The sequence below is a fragment of the Phalacrocorax aristotelis genome, chromosome Z (genome assembly GCF_949628215.1).
Source record: "Phalacrocorax aristotelis chromosome Z, bGulAri2.1, whole genome shotgun sequence".
Lineage (NCBI taxonomy): Eukaryota > Metazoa > Chordata > Aves > Suliformes > Phalacrocoracidae > Phalacrocorax > Phalacrocorax aristotelis.
The window spans coordinates 58,016,454-58,040,484 of NC_134311.1; the positions used below are offsets into that span (position 1 = coordinate 58,016,454).

Here is a 24,031-nt window from a genome sequence, read left to right on the forward strand (position 1 = left end):
CTACCTCTCCTTGCTCCAGAAGCAGAAGAAAATTCCGTGTTTTTAACAGGGTACCCGAGGTCCCAAGGAACAGGGAAGGTAATAGGGGGGACTAGAGCATAGTGAAGCGGAACTCTCAGAGCCCATGTCTTCAGCAGTGCTTTTGATTTTTGAAAGACTCACAGAAGCATGGTAGGAGTCTTCTAAGAGGGAAGCAAGGTAACGAAGACAGACACAATAGAAACAAATAAAAGTGGAAAGAGAATAGCTCTCAATGCATGTATAAAGATGCTGAGAAGATGAAACAGGACTGAATAAGCTAGAAAAGCTGACAGCCTGGGTATGCTGCAACCTGTCTCTTTCTCCTACAATCAGGAGGGCTGCTGCACAGAACTGAGTGAAAAAAAAATGGCCCACCAAAAGGTGTGATGTGAGGGAACTGAGTGCTCTAAGGACAAGTGGGATTGAAAGAGTCCTCAATGGCTCAAGTTCTCAGCAATATGATCAGTTGGACTCAGCCCCTTGAAAGTCAGATCCAAGAATAAGTCTTTTCCTTTGACAGCCCAGGGGCAAACAATTGTGCAACACTGCATGAATTTACATTAGCTGTTAGCTTTCAAGCAGCCTAATCTCACGTGCACTCACATGGGCAGATTCCTTGCACAAAACTCACCTCTGACAACATGCAAAAAACCCTTTTCTAGAGCAGGATCTTTCCAATGTTCTCCATATTCTGCATAATATTACTAAGATGCGTTTGCCAAAAATGCATGCTATCACCATGCTTCACCCAAGGATAGTCTAATGAATACATCTGTTTTCAGTGAACACAAACACTGATACTTTGCTGCACCTTTAGCTTGCTCCATCCTCCTCTAGGACTGGAAACTATTTGTGTTTCCCTCTCCCTCTTCTGCTTCTCCTGTTTCCTCCTCCAACAGCAAGCACTAATAAGAAAGACATGAAGGTGTTAAAGGTCACCTCCAATCCCTCTGAGACTTGGAGCTTGTAATACATGCTCCTGGCAGAAAGTCTGGTGCAGGCTGCAAAATAAACACTGCCAATTTACAGAACTTTTTTAGTAGAATCTCACCATTTCCAGCTATTTTCCAGACACAGTCAAAAAAAGACCTAAAATCGTCTAGCTGGACAGGAGATACACCAGGTTCTCTCAGTGGAGTCAAGGAGGCCTCTCTGACTTGGAGTAATCCCGCCCAGCCAAGGACTATCAAGAGGAATAAACCCAGCAGGCCGTCAGCACACACTGTCTCTTGGCACATCCCTCTGCTGCAATTTGCAAGAAACCAGGCCTCCAGTACAGACCACCACGGAGAGCAAGTGAAAGGTGAGTCAAGTGTGCAGATGCCAGTGCAGGTAAGAGCTGGTGGCTCTGACAACACAAAAACGCAGAATCACTGAAGATCTACAATGTCTCAACACTGAGGTTACCAAGTATTTTTATACATTAAACACTTGACACACTGAACTCCTACTGTATATAGAGATGAAAATTCATAACTTATGTGACTTTTCTGTGCTGCTAACCAAGAAATTTGCATCTTTTTTCTATTTACTTGGATTAGGATGATGTCACAGTGATTCAAAGTACAAATTTAAAAAAAATAATTTGCCTACCAAGCCAGTTCTAGGCAGTATCTAACTGATCACTAGACAAAGCAGAAATGCTGTCAAGGGTGATGCTTTAACTTAAAATTGCCCCTTCAGGGGACTAATCTAGGCACACTAGGCAGCTGAGCTAGCAACCAATAGTTGTGCACATATTTACTGTAGTTAACTATACATAGAGGCAAGCTAATAACAGAGTTGGCCGTACACATGCAAATTTTCATCACATATGATATCTCCTAGTGCTGCTGAAGTGTTTTTACACATACCTTGGGAGAAGGTATGAGCATTAAGAGAACCTACTGTATCCAGGGTAATTGGAGAAGCTGCCAAATTTCCACAATAGCTTTTTGAACACACAGTACATACTGCTGAGTTTAAGGAAAAAAACACCTTACACTTAACCCGTCTTAATCCTTATAGTATCAGTTTTCCACCTTCAGAGTAACAGATTCAACAGCTGTGAAATCAGCAATATTATTCCCCCATTATAGTTTGAAAATTGATTCAAAGAGATGAAGCAACTGCTGAAAGCACAAGTCCACGGCCAGGCACGAACTCTTCCGCATTTATCAACCACACAATCTATATTCAGGTCCCAAGTGACACGTGCTGGTGACTCCATACTTCTGAAGCCTATTAGGCACCATTGGTCTAAGCCACCAGTTTCCAAATGGGTCATACAGTCATTCATAGCAGCAGACATGCTAGTCCTCACAGCAAGCATTGCTATTGCTGTCATCAACTCAGCACAACACAACTAAAGCCTCTTTATATGGTGACCACAGATTCCCCATTCCAAATGGCCATTTCAGCATTTGGGAGACCCAGAGAAAGATCCCAAACACTCCAACATTTAATTTTTCAGTTTTAAAATAAATGCACCATGTTTTCCTTTGTTCGTTTGTTTTAAATGATCTGCTTCCTTGAGCTCTTCATGCATGAACATCTTCATGCTGTCTGGATTCCTGGTTGTGATAGCCTACCACTAAAAGTGAAATACACCACCATATTTTCTCTAGTAATATTGTTTCCACAAGAAATGTGGAGATGCCTTACTAACCTCACCACCCTCTTCAAAGATTCAACTGCAACTAACTCTGCATCTTCTCTTTTAGCATCCGAGAGCAGTTCTCCAATATCAATGCCTACACAAGGATTGGTGTGGGGCTTTCATTCTGGTGTGTAGTTACAGCCAATGCCCAAAAATTGTAGAGACAATAAACCTTTGAGGAAATATGTTTTGATATGCTAAAAGTGTTCCTTTTTAAAATGAAGACAATCATTATCAATAGAATACTTATTTATGGACTTTCATTCAATCTTTAAGTGCTTCAGGTGCTTTAGAAACAAAACAAAATTACCATCTATTTATTACTGTGTAAACTGAAGCACAAACTTCCAGCAATGAGCCTAACAGCACAAATCCTAGGGAGCAGAAGCACTAGGAATAGAATGTAATATCCTACTCACCAACTCCACTACCTTTCCCATGTGTGCAAGCTATTTTATATCCTTTTCACACTTAACTAAGCCCAGAAAGGGAAACGGTAGTCAGGGGGAGCAGAAAATGCATCAGAATGACAGCATGCAAGGTGGGGAAATAGAAAAATAGCTATGTGATCCATGTTAGGTATTTCTGGACTGCTTCTCACCATAACATAGGATTTATGGATCTAAACATAACAGAAATTTGGATGGAATTATACGCAACTTTTTCCTATTATGAACAGTGGAAAGAAGAGTAGTGGGATAGAGAACTTGTCCATTTTCCCTTCCTCAGATAGACATTTTAAGAATTTGGTAATAGCAATAGTAGCATAGATATAAAATCACCTGTGTGAGCTGAGAGCGGTGAATGAGGCCGAGGCAGAGCTGGAGACTGGCCATTGCCCATCAAACTCTTCCTGTTGCTTGTTCTACAACTGTGGGCAAAGGGAGAGGAAAGAAGACATTAGCATCAGAAATACAGCATGTACCGCATATGGACATTGTGAGATTTTGATACTTTGTTCCTCCACTTCTCAGTGTCCTATTAAAAATCAGAGCTATGTCCAGGAAGTCTACAATCATACTGGATAATGGCAAAGACAGCAGTTTCCAAAGAAAATGCACCATGGATACTTTTCAGACTTGGACATTTGTTGTTCTGTGCAGAGACCAGCATTCCCCTGTAGAGTCAGTTACAAAATGTTCTTCCCTGACTGCAGCTTGTTCCTCTGCCATACGCTTTTTATAATATATCAAAATATGCAAGCATAATGTGAAAAACAGTCTCAAGCTTAGAATCACCATTCAATGATTAAACCTACTTCTGTTGCAAGAACTGTAGCTCCAAATCACATGCCATGAAGAGTAATGATTTATCAATCTGAGAATGGTATAATAATTATAAATCTAATTATTGAAATAAATTTCACATCTGTGCCTTTTGTCAATGGAACAGATGACGCCTAAGAAGATTAATGCATTTTTTTTACTCACACATTTTTCGTCTGCAAAGCCTCTAATTTCCCATACCACAAGATCATTTGGCAAGATAAATAGTAAATTAACACATCTACTAAACTTGGGAAAGGAGGTATTTTTCTTAAATACATCATACAGTTTTTAAATATTTGTTGGCAGAAGTGTTTCTCTTTCTCCCTCTTTCTACTATAATGAGTAGTCTCACAAACATAAATCCCCAACACTGCAAGCATTCATGCACGAGGAAAATGGTATGTTGAAGTCAGACTGTGACTGTGTATAAACTTAAGTGTATATACTGATGTTTATGGCACTGCAATGAGATTTTTTCCTGTAAAGGTTTAGAAAAACTCAAAACCACTAAAAGGGGAAAAATTCATACATAAAATCATTTCATTAACACAGTAAGTTCTAACAGAAGCAGATTCAGATCATACTTGTAGATGTCTCCAAAGATGAATTTTGTAACATTGTGGTCTCTATAACAGCCAGAAAGCAAGACTGATTAGTCTTGATATTGTATAAGTTGAATAAAATGCAAAAGAAAGCACCGAGTTTAATAGCATAAATAGCTAAGTAAAACAGACTCAGAAGTAATCCAAATGCTGAAAACAAGGAAAATAAAAAGGAAAAAAGGCAGAAAAAATGTTGAGTATGAAAGCAGTATAGAAGATATCTGTGATATGCAAAAAAGTCAAACGCTAATACCAGTCTCCCCTTAAAAATGTTTTGTGAAGCAGCAAGAGTGCTATTCCCAACTACTTAAGAGGTTAATGAAAAGTTCATTTGCATGAATTGCACAATGAATTGCCATATGGCTTAATGATTATCAATCAAAGAATGAGTTAACTCATGAATATATATTTATCATTACTGCAGCTCTATGTAAGAAAAGAAAGCATGAAGTGATTGCAAGATTCACATTTAGGAAAAAGAAGTCAGCTGGAAAAGTCAAAACTTATTTAAGACATACAGTGCAATTTCTAAGCTGAACAAACAGGGAGGACTTTTAAAATGTGAAATTATATACATGTGTTTTTAGGAATCTGTCTAGATTAAGCTTAGCTTTCTACAAGTATTTTTAACACACTCAGCACTTAATCTGCTTTTTAAATTATGGAACCTGAGCAAATATTCCAAATTTCATTCGCTAACAATTTAAAAGTCATATTGTTTCTCCCCACCTCTAAGTTGTGTGCAACCAAAAAGTCATATTCAATTCTTCTCTAAAAATGGTTGAAGTTCTTCCTTTTGGCTTCATACAATGTCACTGTATTTTTGGTAATTTTCTTGTATCATACTATGACAAGCCTCACTTTATCTGCTACACTTGTTTTCAAAATCTTGAAAAACTCTTTCTTTGCAATTCTCCAATTTAAAACTGAACCCAGTAAAAACTTTCTATATTCATTAGAGATTCATTAAAGAACACAGACTGCATCTATCCACAATGATGTGATGATACCACTACAGCATCTGTGGTGCAGGCTGGGGTTAAATAGACCCTATTACCTGAGTTTAAAGCAGCTTTGCACGGCTGAAGTTTGGGATCTAAACGATTGACACACATTTTAAGCATCTAATCCCCAGATACTTTCTCAGCAAAACAAATGTTACTTTCAACAAATTCTAGGCACCCTTCACTGATTTTTCTACAAAGATGATTCCTGATACAGTTTTATCAATTTGCCCTTATCTGTAGAAATTGAGAGTTTTATCACTTTTGCCAGAATTTATGTAAATAGATGACTGCCTTGTATTCACCTTTACATTAAAATTCAAACTTCACATTCTTCACGTGAAGTTAGTGCAACACCTTTCACAAATCATTACCAGAGAGATCTAATTCAAGTTATCTTTATTTTTGGGGGATTTATTTCTAAGAATTACTTCTGAGGAGTATGATGGCATTACCTTCAAGATCAAGATTTTTCATAATGAAAGAACTTTCTCCCAACCACCATTTCAAAAAAATCTTTGCTACTTGCTCAGACGTGGCTGCAGCTGTATGGGGAATTCATCTTTTATCACATTCAAATGAAATGTTCTATTGAGATATAGAAAACAAAAAGATTTTAAATCTCCTCTATTTGTCTTACCAGTAAGGTAAGATGCAAATCACTGCATGGAAGTACAAATTAATTCCAGAGTGCTCTCTGTAGCTTTGTTTTTCAGTTCTGTTTCACACAGATTTTGAAACGATGTTATCCATCCTATGTAATCTGTGAATCACAACTCCTTCCCCAGAATAATGCTGTTACAGAAGAGGCTGTTTTCGGGTAGAAAAAAAAAGCAAAACTCTTCAGGAAACCTTGAAAGATGATCTAAGCTGCTAGAACACCACAAATGGGAAGCAGAGTCACACTAAGGAAGTATCAAAGCATTACTTACTGAACTGTATTTAGCCTTGAAACAGCAATCTTCTGTATACAAAAGAATCTCAGAAGTTAAAGCCATTCTGCAGACAAAATTGTTCTTCCTAGATCTCTGAACACATCAAGTAACTTTACCCTTCTATTGTCTTTATAAAACTATTCTTCTCCCATTCAAATTTGACAACAGAAAGCAGCTGATAAGAGGCAGCCCTGAAAGAAAGCCTCTTTGTCTGCTGGAAAGTTAGAGCAGCGCAGGAACAGTCTACAGGGACTGTAACTTACGGAAACATAAACCTTGGTAAACCACAGAGCACTACACCCTCAAAATACAATTCCTTAAGCCTTAGATTTCATGCTGTGATCAGGTTGCATGGCACAGAGGAGAGACTCGCCAGCCAGGCAGCGGATATGACACAGGGTTTAGGGCACTGAAAAGAACAGAGAAGAAAAACATATTTTCCAAGGAGAAGATGAGAGTAGGGGAGAACAAAGGAAAAAATCAGTCATGTTCAACAATGATTGAACTTCGGGGTGCACACAAAACTTAACAGAAAGGTTATATTTTTTGCCATTTGTCGTCTTCTCTGCCCCAGGAAGATCCTTTGTGGACTTTAGTCTGTTGCCCACAACTTGAAAGTGGCAGTCCTGGTTGACTACCTACCTGGAAATAGTTGGCCGTATCATCAGTGCCCTGGACTACTAGCACTGTTCCTTATCTTGGAATCCAGCCCATAATTTCCTATTTGGTTTCCAAATCCCCCACAGACAGGTTCTGCCTTACCTCCTCTTCTCTGCCGCCGACACTCCTGCCCCTCCCTATCCTGACTTCTCACCACATCTCACCATTAGGGAATTCCTCCTTCATCACAGCTCCAGTATCAGGACCAACGCACTAACCTCCAAGTCATTCCTCTTCCTTCAGCTGCTACAGATGATCAACACTTCCCATGAGAAATACTTATGATAAAACAAATAGAGGACACTACATAAAAAGTGCTTTGTGCTCAACTTTGTTAATCACAAAGCAGGGGTGAACTACAGCTGCTGAAAGATGCAATCCAGTTGCATGAAGCTTGACCACCTTGCTCCTTAAACAGCCACAATTCTTCCAATATCAGGCAAAAGCCTTTTATGCAGACATGATGAGAACTGCTAGTTTGAAACCAGCAAAGCACAAGACAAAAGTACTAGTGTGGTCCTTAAGATAAAGCTACACTCCACAAGCTCTAGGAAACAGTAAATAGAACAAAAAGTTGAAGCAGAAGTCCAGTTCTGGAAGGGGCAGTAGTACTTCATCCAGAGCTGAAATATTAAATGCAGGTTTCCTGAAAAAGTAATCAAGAAATGGCAAAAAATGAGAGGTATGCACTGAAATAGAAGCTTCTTCCTCAGAATCAGTGCTAATACATGAGCAAATTACTGGTGGTAGAGGTTAATCGCTTTTTTTCCCAAAAGTAGGGAAAGGCAGCTGTATCGACAGAGATTACCCCTTGCCAGGCTTTTCATGGGCAATTTGGCATCTGCTTTAATAATTTATAATGATTTCGCTTCAACATCCTCACTTACTAATATTTACACTTGTAATGAAGATGGATTTGGACTGTAAGCTATTATGACAGTTCGCCACCTTTCACAGCACTACTCTGCAACACAGCTTCTTAATTTCGGTATCAGTGTGATACACTGGTTTAGCTGAAGGTAAAGATTAAAAGGGAACTACTCCTAATATAAGAGAAGCTGTGAACAAAATGTTTTATTTGCTAATACAAGTGCATAGAAATTAAGCTGTTGCTGTACCCAGAATCCAAAGCCTGACCATGTAGACACAAGAGACTAACAATTCAAGACCAGCACTCCCATAAAGGCTCTCAGAATGGAAAAGGTGGTTATAATTTCTCTGGTATTAAAATTGCATAGCTGGAAACTACCTCAGGAGGGACGTGCTTTCCCTAGCAAGATTTGAGATATGGCCACTTTGTTTATACAGGAAAGTTAAATTTGAGTTATATTTAACTTATAACAAAGCTAGCTAAACTGACTTTGTAGTTACTTATTACCTTCATAAACAGCAACACTGAAGAGTCTTGGGGCATACAGCACTGACTTAAAGAAATGGTAACATTTAAAGTGAAGAATTTAGCTTGTTTTGGTTTTTTGTTGTTGTTTTTAAAGAAAAAGAAGCCTTTTGGCATCAGAAAGTAGCTTAGTGAGTATTTCAAAGCTCTCCAGAATCCAGGCAAGTTCTGTGGGGCATTAACGAATGCAAAAACCAGCTGCCATGAAAAGATGACTAACATTGATACTGGAGCAGCTTCCTTGTCAAAAGGAGCCTTTAAAGTTTGTTTTTGATGAATCATCTCCTGATCTAGAAAGTCAAAGTAACACATGGCCTGTAGTTAATGGCAGTTTCACACCTATTGCTTTATAAAAGCAAATGAATCAGCCAAGAGCTTTCCTTTCTGAATACTGTGGAATTAGGGTTACATAGGCAAAATCCATAGGCTCCGTTCAGAACTATTTGTTGCTGCCCTGTTCTACCCTATAGCTAAGAGAGACTGAAGACTAAGGAAGCAAAGGTTTACAATTTTGAAAGGTATTTCCTAGACTGAAGTAGGTAAATTCTCAAGGTGCTACAATCATTGAGAGAAACGTGCAAACCTTCTGAATACAAGTAAAATAGACCATCAGTAATACCCTGAATTCTTTTTCTTCTTTGATGGCTGTTGATGTTCCACACTCAGATCCATTTAGTATCACTTAGCATTATTTTCTGATACGTTTTTACTGGACTATGTGCTGCATGTACACTTTCCAAACTTGGTGCATGCATATATGCATATATATAAGCATGTACATATATACATTCATAGTTACATGTATAAGATACATAGATATATTTATATAAAGACACATTTAAAACATTTTAAAATATTTAAAACATTATGCATACAGCCAAACATTCTATCTATTACATATCCCACTCTGTGAGGAATTATTTCATATCGGTCTTTAATGAGCTGGCAAAAATAAAAGGGGGGGCTTGGGATTTAAATTTTAATTGTTGTAGAGATTCATCCTTTACTCTTTTGTATTTAAGGCTTAGTCAACTTAAACGAGGCCAGTTTTAGTCTGAAGAAGCAGGAGTGCTGTTGAAACATAACAAACACATGCACCAAGACGAAGCAGGCAGCTGCTGGCAAGCCCTAGTTCAGCAGAGTTTGTCCTGAATCTTTGTAACACTACAGTGAGCATTTCAGTTTTGGCTATTGGCCAGGTACACATGGACAGTAAGCTAAGGGTCCTCTCTAGGTACTCACACATTTGTGTCCAACACCTTTTTCCCTGCCATTACTACTACCTAATCGCATGCCACCAGAACTCCACCCTTCCTCAACCCTGCGAAAGTGGAAACCTCAGCCTTTTTTCTTCATCTTTCTAAAAAAGATCTACAGGGAAAGTAAAATTTAACACACAAACAACTGGATCCATTATCACTCTCTGCATGGACTGCTTGAAGGGTTCAAATGCATGCAAGACAACATCGTTGCAAAAATACCTGCCAAGAAAAATCACAGAACTGCAAAAGTATCTGCCAATTCTCTGCTCAGCCCTGAGGAAGACTGTCACAAAGACTGACTTCTTATGCTATAAAAGGCCTCAATCTCCACCCCTCCAGTGTATTACAAAAGAAATAGGTCCTTCATTAAGCCCTCCCAATTGTACTTGCTAGTTAGATATACGTTCAGCGTATTGACGTCCAGTGACTGCTCTCACTTTCACTCTAAGCAATTTTGAGCCATAATTTTTCTTCTTCTTGCACAGGAGAAAAATAATTAGGGTTCAAGAAATCTGAATTTCTTCTACAGAACTAAAATGGTGTATTTCTACCTGTTCTGTTCCTTCCTAAAACAACTCATTCAGTTTTAACTTGTTACGGAGATAAATATTTAATGATGTAACATAAAAAGAGTATGAAGCTACTAACTCCATAGCTGTACAATATTAATAAAATAGCTGGATACAAGATAAAGTTGGTAAGGCACACAAAGTGGGTAGGCAATGCTCAGGATCATAAACCATCCCACTTTGCAATTCTGCTTCATTATCCCCAAAAGCTCTTGCATCTTTGTATTATGCAACCTATTAAGTGGGATCATTTAAATCCCACTGCTTCCTGACTTTCTTTTTTGATCTTATTTGTGCTCTGGGAAGGGACAGAAACCAAGTTATTAGGTGAACAGCACGTTTGCTATCATACTGACGTATTTAACTGATTCCTCAATGCACAAAAAGGTAAGTAGGAAGCTAGTACCAGAAGTAGAGGAATAATATACAGGGCTAACCTAAATAATCGCTAAGTGTGATTATCCATTCTACATAATTCAGGAGATGCAAAAAAGGCAGAAACACTTCACTGGGGGAAAAAATAATCAGGAGCCACAGTGATGGCTTTATAATATTTAACAAATGCTATCTTAAAAAAAGTGTCATACATCACACCTGTGAAGATCAAAGCACCAACAGTTTGGAGATGTTACCCAAATGAAGTAATGCCTTGACTTACATAGTAATAACCTGCAGAAACTATTTGCATTAGGCAGGAAATACCCCATTTGCTGGGGCACATGCCTATCAAAGCTGCAGCACAGACATGAGGTTTAAAAACAAGTGTCACTGTGCTCTTGGCCATCTCCAGCAGTTTTGCATTAACCCAGATCACTCCAGATTTTGACTCTAGACTACAAGGTCCTGGTGCGTCTCTTGGGATAAGAGGATATAGCCAAACATGTTTTTATCATGTTGTGGTGGTCAGGCTGGGGGCACATTGTTACTCACTCTGCCTCTTTGCTTGTTCTTAACAGGTTGGGAGAAACTGGGGGAGCGTGGGAGCAGAGGGAGGTGAGTCAGGGCTGCTGGATGCCATTCTCCAGAGCCTCCACTCCACCTCGTGCTGGAGTGCTGTCTACCAGGCTGTAGCATAGACACTGCCACAGGCGGTGCTTGCTGTTGGTTCTGTCCCCAGTTTGGGAGCTAGGCTGATCATGCCCCATAGCTGCTGCTGCTGCTGCTCACAACACCAAGAAGTCAGACTCAGGCTCGGTGGTAGCTGGGGGATCTCCTTCTCACCCTTCCACCCCAGCTGAAGTTAAGGTATAGAGCAAGAGCCTTTTCCACACTTAGACTGAACAAAGCAGCCCACCTACTGCAATTTTTACCCAGACTAGCCCTTCAGAAAAAAACCCAAACAAAACCAATAAACAAACAGGTCCTGTTCCAGACATATTTCCTTTGAACAACTTCCATCCAGACTCAAGGACTAACCACAGCCAATTCCTCAGGCCATTTCAGTACTGCAAGGGAGCCAAGCACACACCCTGAGCTTTCTGTAACTCCAGTTGAAACCAAGGCCAGCATAGTTCAGAATTAAGATAAAACATGGGAGTGTCTCCAAAATACAGACAGAAGACCTGTTTATCCAGATACCTACCACAGTGAAACCCTCTCCACCTTCTCCCCTCTTGGCTTTCTTTGCTTTTTTCTTGCTGGTAGTTGTTCCTAAAAACCACAGCTCTGAGCGCCGCTGTTCACAACTCACCATGTATCATGGAATTAGGTGGCCAAGGTGGTAAGTCAGACAGACCTCCTCATAGCACTGAAAGCATTCCCCAAAGAGCACAGAGAACAGCTTTAGGGAGTGCTTCCCTTGACCAAAACAGTGTGCATGGTGTCAATACTCAATAAAGTCTCAAAGAGTTAGTCTGCCATGGTCTGAAATTATCACGTGATTATACGTGCAGCCAGCCTAGAAAGTCTGGTGCCTCAGCAGGTATCTAGGAGACACCTCAGAAAAAACTGATCCATTTCCATCTGGGGCAAGGAAAGAAGAAATGGTTTAGTCTGCTTCTTGCTACAGAAATTGTGTTTCATCTTCCTTTCGACCTCCTCAATTTGTTGTACCCATCAAAATAATTTAGGTTGCCAAGGCCACTTTCACAGGAAAACAATCAGACACTTACGAATACAAAAGTCTATACAGTACTCTTTATCACACAAAACACAGTGTGCTCTGCACACCAGAGACTCTCTCCATGAAAAAAGCCACTAAAAGACAAGGTCCTAGAAATATTTTTTCTTTATATTCCTTCACAGTTTTTAGGACAGTTTTGAGTTGGTTTGTTTTTTTTTAATCCCCTCTCCCCACTTTTTTCAGGATAATTATGAAGAAGTACAACTAAATTAATCATAACCTAAAATTAAAGAGTAGGAAATTGGGAGCTGCCTGAACTAGACAGATTTTACATGATTTCACTTTCAAACCCAGTAGTTCTCATCTGGTTTAACCCCTAAAATAATTTATATTTGTACCAGACTCCTTTCTCCTATAATTAAATAGTAACAACTCATTTTTACTCAAAAGAGTAGTGCTTTTGACAGGACTGCTTTTTGCCTCCCTTGCTAAATTTGGTAGATCTCAACCTCTCCAAACTATGAGGGAGAACATGATGATTAAATGTGTTGTCTTTAAACCTTTACCAAATAATACCAAAGGCACAAGGGGTGAATGGGTAAGATAATGCCAGAGCAATGCACCTGACTGAAGAAAAACTACATTCCCAGATCAAACCTAATAGGAACACGAGAATCAATTTCTGTATTCCTAATTGTGCAGGATCCTAATGCTAGAAGATACTTTTTCATATCAATGTATATTTTCTGACTGAAAAGTAAAATACGTACAGACTACCTGCTGAATAACTTACTCTCCCTTACTAGAGAGGATCTAAGACATTAAGAAAGTTGCTAAAAGCTTCTACAATCCACCTGTGCCTTCATCTTCCTATTTTAAAAATACAATTGTGCAAATTACAATTTGTATTGGATCTTAAAATACTTTGATTATTCCTAGCTCATTGTTGACGCATATTCCTCGGAGACATCTGCCTTTGAGAGTCACGATTCTTCTGAAACGGGTAGACTTAACTTTTTAGTTATTTCACACCAAAAAAAGACCAAGATTATAGCTCATCTGTAAATAATTACATCCACAAAGCAAGCCCCATGTGTGGTATGTGTGTGCTCCTGTACATATACAACTTTAACCTTCTGGCAGAAGGTGGTCTACAACAAGAGAATGCTAGAACAGAAAAATTAAAAGAACACTCAACTAAATTTTTGAAAACTGTATGAGCCTCATTTCATTACTCAGTACTTCAGTGCAACTTTTTCATGGCACTACACAACTAGGACTAAATAGAAGAAAAGCAGAGTTTAAAAGGACAAAAATCTGAAAGAAATTACATGATATTAAAATAAAAGTCTAAACTCATGCATCAGAAAAATAAGAAAAAATAGAAATAAAGCATTCCTTTGTCTTATCTCATAAATATCCTAACCTTGCTACCTTGAACAAAAGCTAGAAGATGGAAGTTTCCACTGTGCCTTTTGTGGTGGACAGGATGTGCTTCATTTATGCCCAGCTAACGGACCAGAACTGTTGCCTCAAACGTGTATATATATTCTTCTTGGATGAAATGTAATAGCGCAGGAATTATTAGTAATTAAGAAAAGATCACATTTAGGAGTGGAAACTAACACCCAAGAATTTTAATAATGCTTGGGCAAGAAAGGACTGTATTAGCAATGAATGCCTCACTGCTAACGTAAAGAACCTACTGAAATACAAATCAGTAGAACTTCAAGGACTAACAGTGGAAACATCCTGTTACAAAGAAGGTTGTGAAGATAGGGCAAGGCCACAGAGCAATCAGCAGCGATAAAAAGGAACATCTTGGCCCAGATGGCACTGAAGCTGGGGAAAAGGTAATTCCAGCAAGGGCATATTGCAATCATTGAAAGGACTACTCCCATCCACCCCCCATCCCCCCTTCTTGAGCATGTGCAGTGAATTAAAAAAACCATACTGTACGTTTACATTTAAGCAAAGAAGATACAGACCAATGGAAGAGGAGGATGCTTAGTCAGGTCAATGATTATGAATTAGATAGGCATGGTGTGTTAACTTTCATGTATAAGTGTCAAAAATGAACTCCAGTAAGTATGCATGCTAGGAGGAATTATGCCCCGTGCATCCAGCACCATAGAAAAAGAATGCCTGCTTTCCAAAACTGCGAAACTGAGCCTTAGAGAGTTCTTCTAACCAGCTTTTATGGTATCAACCTTAGCTTTTCATCTTAAGAACAAGCTTACGCAAATGACTCAAGTATGGTTTGTTTCAAATTCTGTTACTCAGAGGATGATCTTTGCCTTAGACCTGAAAGATGTTTACATGATTTAACACAAACATTTTGGGAAGGCATGACACTAGTCCAGCTCTCAAATGCCACCGTTCTGTTTGGAGACACCTCCACCTTGACTGGCAGAGATGGCAGTCAGTGTATTAGAAAAAGCCTGTAGAAGGTGGCATAAGCATACTGGGTACACCATATTTCCAGCATCTTGGACGAAGCAGCAACACTCATCCACAATTCCAGCCAAGTTGCCCCAGACCTTGCTGGACTCCTGACAAAGCATCAGGAAAGCTGTCTGCCAAGGAATGGCCACCACTGCTCTTCAGCATTGGGTAACTGCCTCGCTCCACTTCACAGCTGGGCCCGGGGTGCCCCTGAGCTGGAAGGACTCGGCATCCACCACCTGAAATACCACTTGTGGAGTAAGAAGGTTCATGAATGCCAACCTAGCAAACCTTGATGTTTTTTGCACCAAAACTCTCTTTTGTATAAACTTCACATCTTCAAGAGAAACACACAGGTATCAAAGAGATTACAGCCTTCACGTGCATAAGCAGGGTTCTCCTGTATTCAGCGCTGTTAATCCCACCTAAATGCATAAGGTCTAGGCACTACTTCAGAAACAAATGCTCCACACAGTTTTGAAACAGAAGCAGGGACACTGAGTACTTCCTAGTGAAAGGGACCCCCTCCCATGTACTGCTGCCCAGAGTCTTTAAAAACTGCTGGAACAATGGTGAAATAGTACAGCTGCAGGAGCTACCACCTTAAGCAACTTCATTCAGCACAAAGTTTCTGAAAGTAGTTTCAGAAGCAACAACAAAAACAGACTACTTTTTGTTGCAGCCCCCGGGGTGCGGTGGGAGGGGGTATTCAAGGATGTTAGTCTCCAGCAGACATGTTGGAAAAGTCCTGAGCACTGCCATTATTTAATCTCTTGAGAACCAGAAGTGAGGATATACATCCACAGACTGGAAAGCACTGCAAGGATGAAGCACAGTTGCCTACTGGGCACTTGACACGTGAGAGCAACGAGCTTCATCCCTTCTGGGGCACTTTGGCATTAACTGCAGTGGTTTCTCCCATTCTCCCCTTTCCTTTTAAATGTATGAGCATCACCAAAAATTTGCAACAAATGCCTAATTTTAAACTAAGCAACTGAGATAAGGTTGAGCCCTTTCTTTAAAAGAATTAATGCAAACAACAGGAAGATGGCCCTGTTCCTTTTTATTTCTGAACTTTTTTAAAAAAGGCAAGAGGCAATGTTATATAACTGAAGTATCACACCTTCTATGCAAGTAATAAACATCTTGCAATTAATATTCTGTACTGTCTTTTGTGCAGACGTAAGTAGTCCGTAGTACTTAAGCAATTAATACACTGGAATTAAGGAAATAAAGAAAACACTTAAAATTAAAACTATTCAGGACAAAACACAGGTGCCTGAAAACTACACCCTTTACTTTTATGAGCCTGAATAAGAACAATTAAGCTGGAGGCATTCAACCTGAAAACCACGTCTGTTCCCACAAGACCTCGGGCAGCACCAGCAGTGCCCCACATTTGAGCGTGCACACATTAACTGCCGTTCAGAAATTTGGTTTGCAAACAAAAGACCCCCTCTCTTTACTGAGACCCACATTCTCCTTCCTTCCCGCTGTCAGCTGACCAAATGCTTTTTAATTAAATCATCATTAAGCATTTAAAAGCATTATTTGCCTGGGGCAGGGGGAGGGGAGGCAGGGGAGGAAATCCTTTCATTGTGCCCATTCAGCTGTTGGTGTCTGTTGAGCCCGCTGAAGAAGGCCATCAATTAATGCCAGCTACGGTGGCTTTCATGAAGAGGCTGTTTGTTCAGTAGGAACCAGCATCTGCAGAGTCATGCTGAAATGTACGCGACCATGGTCACAACGTTAAGACATCACTGGACATTTACGTGCAGCCAGTAAGGCGGCATTCCCCATCAGTCTCAAGGAGCTGTTGTAACAAACAGTCTTTTTGCCCTTGGAGTTCCCAAACACAGCTGCATCCTTCTAATAGCAAAACCACAAATAACCAATATTAAAAAACTTTGTTTGGTCTTTTTTCCAGATGAAAACTGAGCTTACGTAACTGACATAACTTGATTATTATTTTTTATTTAACAAAGCTTCATGAGGAATTTAACAGAAAAAATAAAGTATATGCTGGCACATAACCAATACCATTTGCAAAACTACAGAACTTACATCAATCACTTCTTCCCACCACAAATTTGTATTAGATATACAGTAACCACACTTAAAGGTTAGCTGCGTATCTATACTGGTATAGTTACACAAGCATATTCTCCCCTCTACAGGTGTAGCTACACCATAGGGTAAAAGTCTGTCACTGGTTCATATTTTCCCAGATGGAAATTAAAATGAACAATGAGAGTAGAACTCTGATTGTGTACCAACAAAGCCACATCAGCAAAATTAACTGACCAGCTATAGCTCAAATAATTACCCCTATATAAAACCCAGTGTGTAGACTATGTCTCGGAGCAAACTTCAGCTCCGTGTGGCAGTACACCTACTGAGGAAGGCAATGTATTACACATGCAGATCACACTGCTTTGCTGCAAAGTCACAGTGAGGTAATTGGAAATGTCTGAATAATCTCCAGTGAAGCAATTCAAACATCTCCAGGCATAGTCATCAGCGGGGATGTCAGAAGCCTTGTATTGTCATCCACTTGCTCGCCTTCTTTTTTTTTTTTGGTAATGCTTAATCATCAAGCACCACATAAGCCAGGAAAGATCAGATGATTTACGTGTTTCAGTTTGCTGCCACACACCTGGCACTTACATATACATGCACATTTATACTATTAAAAATAGTATGGTGCAGTTTTAAAAAAGTTTCAGTGCCATACATTTCAAGTGACTGGATTACTCAAACAGTGAGGTCAGAACCAAACTATCTAGGCCATCCAAAACAAGTACTGATAAAGCGTTCATGTCATGCCACCAAATGTCCCCTGACATGCTATGTCACTTCAGCAACCAAAGAAACCAAATCTCTGAACCAGAAATATTGTACAACTTTAGAACTCAATCTTCAGCCCATTTAAGATAGGTTTTCTGGAGATCAAAACACAATAGTGCTGGGCTGCAATCTCTCAAATAGCTCTGAGAAGAGATAATGCGTTATCCAGGGAGAGGGGAATTTTTCTTCTCTGCAATGGTATACTTCAAGCTCTTCCCACAACTGGTGACCCAGCACAACTATAATGCAATCTGACCTTAAATTTATCCATGTGGTTATGTCTAGTGAAAATTTGCTGAGTGAAACTGGAAATTTAGTAGCATTTTCCTAGAAAAAAAAAACAAACCCAGAAACAACCAGTAAGCATTCAACACCACAAATCTCCAGGAAGAGCTCTAATGAAATGAAATGTACCTCCAGGAATTAATCTGTCCACAAAATCCATCCATACTTTCTCTTTACCAAGATTTATTTCTGTGAGTAATATTTTACAGAAACTTGGAATTTTCAGGACAAAGTAAGCTTGATTTCTCATTTGTAGTTCTCGTGATCACTTCAGTGGCCAGTAACACCCTATTTTCTCATGAAAATCCAAGAACACAGAATCAAGGCAAAATGACCATTTAAAATTAACTTTTATCCCTAGTATATATTTCTATACTAGCCTTAAATCTATACAATGATGCAGTATCCCACAAGAATATAGAGGAGATTAAGTCCATCTTAAACACAGCACAGAATATACAAGCAATTTATGAAAACAAATTCTGCATATACTTTGCCCTGTAAAAATATCCATATGAGGAAAGGAGAATTTTAATACCAAAGTAATGCACTAGTTGCTCACAAATAGAAGTAGGTCACAGAGGATTCATGAAAGCAAAATGCCAGTGACTCATTGTAGAAGAAAGAAGAAAAGGAAGAAAATGAGTGCAAGGCTATGATTTATAATGTGCAAATAGCGATGAGCTAATATTGTGAAGAGGCACAATTTCACAACAAAGATTTGTTTAATTCACCCTGGTGTGCCAAGAATGAAGTATCACATAAAATGACTAGTAAAGCAACATTCACTGCAGAGGCAAAAAAGCAAGCAGTGATAATTATAGTTAACATTTTAATTTTGAACACATCAGTTAACTTACTGTCCACAGCTATGAAAGCCTACAGCCTACCTGATAAAACAGCAATAGTAGCTTTAGCTGCCATACCTAGCAGTGCTGCTGGCAGTAACAAAAACAACCCAAGATGGTATAGGGAATACTGCCTGTCAAACCACGCTAAAGAGGATGGCGTAGGTCTGTATTAAAACCTAACTCTTTAAACAGCATTTGCTCCAATACAAGCAAAATTGGAGGCAAACAAAAGGAGGGGAAACCAAAGTGAGTGTGTAGTCAACTGTTAAAACTGTGTGATGTAGTGCATGCAGTTATTCTTCAAGTTCTAGCTTATGGATTCATGATGACTCAAGAACTCCAAGTTTTCAGTGTCTGAGAGTAGGGTTTTGTTGTTGTTGGTTTTGGTTTTTTGCTTTGGGGTTTGTCTGGCAATTGTCTTGGAAGTTCATGTTTCAAGCCCTATTTTGGCAATGGAGAGATTTAGCATGAATCCTAAACTCTTAGAACAGACAAAAATTAACTTCTGTCCATGAATGCTTACACATTAGAAAGAGTCCTAAAATCTATAAAGCAGGAACGAATTCCACATGAAAAGGAACACTGGCTTGCACACACACAGCAAAGTTGAACAGCGCAATTCAGCGTACAGTCTTCCTTCTATACATTGATCCCTGCAAGAATTCCAGATTTACATAGTTTTAAAAAAGTATCTCAGGACTTCATAATCCTGCGAGAACAGATATGCCCAGCTTTTTCTTTGTATCTTCAGTTAAAATTCCACCTTGAAGCAGCAGTGTCTAGGACAACAGAGACACAATGGTGGAAACTGTAAATCTGAAAGGGAATTTGTGTCAAAATTGTCAACGAGGAGAGGTGGAACTCTCCTACAAAAAGATATTTTACCTAAGTCTTCATTGTTTATAAACTGTTAATTACACAAAAGCTGTTATCTCAGACATGAGCTATGCATTTACAAGAAAAACTAGGAAAAAATATCACATTTTTTGGTTCCATAGATCACAGCTGTTTTGAATTAGAATTTGTGCCTATGACTTACACTGGATTTAGACCTAAGAAACACTCCACAATGACCAAATTTTCCCCTTTCCTTCACTATGTCTTGAAGTACCACCACATCACATTCCTCAAATTCTCTAATACATACTACTATGCTAGCAATTAACTCTCACATGGACAAGCTAAAACCAAGACTGTCCACACAATTCTGTAAGATGTACTACCACAAGGTTACACAGTTGTCATTATTATTCTGAGATTCACACAGGTGATTCCACCACAGAAACTTGTCTTGCAGCTTACCAGACATCTTAAGCAGCGTGGATGAAGAGAACTGAAAGTTGAATCTACGGTTTAAGATAAATTCAGTAGTTTTAACACACAACTACTCTGTTCTACTGAAAACTTGCTTTGGCACAACTTCCACGTATTGTCCATCTGATGTAATGGAAACGGGTTCAAGTGGAACTATGACATGTAGTGTTCAGTGATCTTCTAAATTTCTCAGTAGTAAGGAAGAACATGCTGAGAGTTTGAACATTAATCCTTCATTTCCTGGATTTTGCAAAATAGAGGCCCCAAACCTCTAATTTGGTTCAGTAGTTTAATCAAACATTTGACTTTGTTAACATAAGCTCTAGCTCAGCTTTTCAAATAATCATTACAAATGACCTCAAACAGACTATGCTCGGCTTAAAAGCCAAACGTAGGCATACATTGGAAATACAAAATAATGTCGGCAAAAGCCACCTCCCCAAACATCTTCAATATAAACAAGTACAGACATTTGTTGGTATTATCCATTCTTCAAATCACAACTGCAAAAGTTACCCCTACCCATATAAACAGATTTTACCTTTGAAGAGGTAAATTAAATGATAAAGTGTTCACGTAAATGCATGTTAACATAATCACATGCTTTTTAATAATCTCCCTTCTACAAATGCATAACTAAATATTAAAACAAAATTATTTTTCAGTCTTTCAAAGCCTTGACAAAGTCTGTGCAGGTAATGGTAGCACACCGTTTAGAAGGGCTGGACAACTAGCTTGATGTACATATGGGTGTGTGACCAATTAAAAAGTGACTGATTGTTTTCTCAACCTGGCTTAAACTGATTACAGAGCTCTGACTTGTTTTTATGGGCATTTATAATATCTTGCCTCATTGTGACTAGCATAAATATAGTTGATACAGGAAAGTAACAACGACATTTTTAAAAATGACCAATAAAAAACCCCCAAGACTCTAACTGGTAAACTGTCATTCAACGATTCATATTTCCTTCCACAATTTGGTGAAATAGCAATGTAATCGCATCATGTCTTCCTTCCGAAGTGCTGCATTATATTTCACACTATTGTGGAAAATGTTTACTGATTAACACAGATTCTTCATTTCTTTGTATTCCTTGGAGAAATAGCATAGCTTGCTCTCTTAATTTTTATTTACTGATTTCTTTTTCCAGTAAACAAACTCAAACACAAGAACAGCAGTTTCACACCTATTTAGCGTGGGAGAGGTACAGTATAATTTTGCAAAAATCTGCTAAACTCCTAACAAGTTTCTGCAAGACTGAAGCGGGACTGAACATCACATTACTGGTATCACAGTCAGCAGGCAGACACTGAAACATCACCCATTCAGAGCTCTAACACCAAGTCATGGTAATAATTCCAGAAAAGAATACTCTGCTTTTAATTTCTGACTATTCAGTATGTTATATTAGCCATATCTTTAAAATAGATAAGGTAGTCACTCTCTCCAAAGGACAAATTCTGTCCTTCCCATTCACTAATGTCTCCCAGCACACTGTCACTGTAGAAAAGTAGAAACATGTCATTCATCATTGGTGGAGACAGAAATCATACTGCAATGTGATACAAAGCTGCATGTCATATCCTTTACATGTCTACCTTCAATAGTCCAAATGTCTGTAGCCGTATCACCTCACGCTGGGTGGCATTAGGCTAACTAGCTGCTGCAGGAAATGATGATGAACCCTGAGTCAGAGCTAAGCACACACCCCAGCACAGTGCTGCAGGGCACGGTGCTGTTTTGCAGATGAATCTGGGCTGCCAACCTCGTGAGATCATTGGAGATCACTGCTTTTGGCAAGCATAAGGGTAGTCAAGTGTGCACTTGTGGGGGAAAAAAAAAAAGACAAAAACAACCACCAAAAAAACCCTACCAAACATTCAGAACCCCAGATCAACTGAACGTGTTTTCTTCAGTCCTCAACAAGCTAATTAAACAAAAAGTTTAATCATTTTGACAGTGTATTGGTGTTAAGCAAGTCCCTAGTTAACTTAAGCTTTTCCCTTCCAATGTTTACTTTAAAACCAGTATGTCTTTCAATGGAATCAGGCTACTGAAAACTACCCAAACAAAAATCGGTGTGTTTCATGCTATATATACACAATTCTATCATTCAAGAGAACTTATCCCTGACAATAAAGTGCAATGTTACAAAGTGTGGATGTTTTGAGATTAAACTTAGCAATACATAATTATACAGTTTAACAAATTCTTATCAAATCATAGGCCAACTACAAAAAGTAGGTAACTTATACTGACAATCTCTTCAGAAGGTTATCACCACTAAGTATGCAAAGAGAAGCATAGAAGGTCACTGATATTGAGGCAAACAGGTGGCGTGTGGCCACAGTACAGATCAGAAGTCAGATTTTCACACTGAAGCAACTAAATCATACCTTCAAGATATATAGAAATATTTTCAATAGAAAAAGTGCTCAATATATTCAATATAGTTCAATATTGTCATTTTATAAATACAGTGTGCTGGGAGAAGGGAAGGAAAAAAATCCAATAAGCCTTAAGCAAAATTATTGTCTTCGAGTGTTACAGAGTAAGGTGCCTTCCAGCTTACTTCAAACAAATAAAATCAATTTAAATTAATCATACATTACACATTAGGCACTTGCTTGAAAATCTCAGTAACCGCTAAACTCAAAGTACCTTAACGCTGCTGCGCATTTTCTATTCCAATATTAAAGTTCAGCAAGTATGTGAAAAAATAATCTATGTTTTTTGTCTTTTACGTATCTTTTTTCTTCTAGAAGAACATATGAAAATAGAAAATTGTACTTACTCCTATGTATGTCCCTAAAGCCATGTGGTATTCCTACCACCCAAAAAACCCTAACTATACCACTACAGCTATATACAATGGCGTTTTTTGGTTGAAAAAGTCTTCGGAATAAATTATAATTTATTTTAGATGTTTTTACTCTAGATTATATCTAATACTAAGTAATGACTGGATTTTTTTGCTGTCATTGTTCAAAACTGTACAATGATTTCAGACTGTAGCCTTCCTCCTTTAAGCTGCAATGGAGTCAGTTTGCAGAAACTCTGGAAAACTGGAGTAGGTCAGCTTTGTTCCAAGACTTCTAAAGAAAAACTATTTTGAGGGAAGATATGTCATAAACAAAAAAACCCCATGTTTTCTACTCTCAGGAACAAAACAACTTGGTCCAACATGAAAAAGAGCTCAGTGGTGAGCAACATAATTACTCCTTATGTATGCAATATGTCTGTAAGTCCTCATTGTTCTAGACATTATACGAACACAACAAACAGCCTCTTCTGGAAGGCTTACACAGTCCAAAAACCCAGGCAAAACACACAGATGAGATAAACATCTCCGACAAGTTAGAAGAGGCTGTGGATGAAGTAAGGTGACAGAAAAGGGTGTGCTACAATTTTTGGCCATCAGGAAGAGTAATCACCTCACTACTCATCTGGCCCATTAGCCCATTAGCTAATTTAAGGTTTCTATTTGCATCACAGCAGAAGTATGCCTGCAGAAGTGATGTGCAGAAGCAATAAAACCACCATTCCTCCAGTCTTTGCTTTTGTCTGGAAAGTGTCTTATGCCTGGTGAACACCACCTTCAGAGGATTCAAGGAAAAAAAAAGAAGTGAAACTGGTACACAATCTACTTCAGTCCCCGCACAGTCATAGCCAAGACAAAGCCAGGAGCAAATTTACCTTCCACATCAGTTCCCCTTGTTCTGTAGAATTTTTATGAGACAAAAGTAGCCCTCGCTTTTGACAGGACTTGTAAGAATACAATGCCTAATAAATGCAGAAGTCAGTCGATTAATGGGAGCTGTTTTCATAAAATAATGAAAATTAGAAATAAATGTCTTCAAAAACAACA

General features: G+C 38.8%; 1 protein-coding gene across 4 annotated transcripts in view; it reads right to left on the reverse strand.

Annotated features, from left to right (window-relative positions):
* The window catches only part of MAST4 (microtubule associated serine/threonine kinase family member 4), a 309,587-nt gene that overhangs the window by 75,897 nt on the left and 209,659 nt on the right, over window positions 1-24,031 (reverse strand). For all 4 annotated transcript variants that reach the window (XM_075078836.1, XM_075078837.1, XM_075078840.1 and 1 more), the window contains one exon: window positions 3,442-3,530. In XM_075078836.1, coding sequence (XP_074934937.1) covers window positions 3,442-3,530 — 89 coding nt within the window. The remainder of the gene's footprint in view (window positions 1-3,441; window positions 3,531-24,031) is intronic.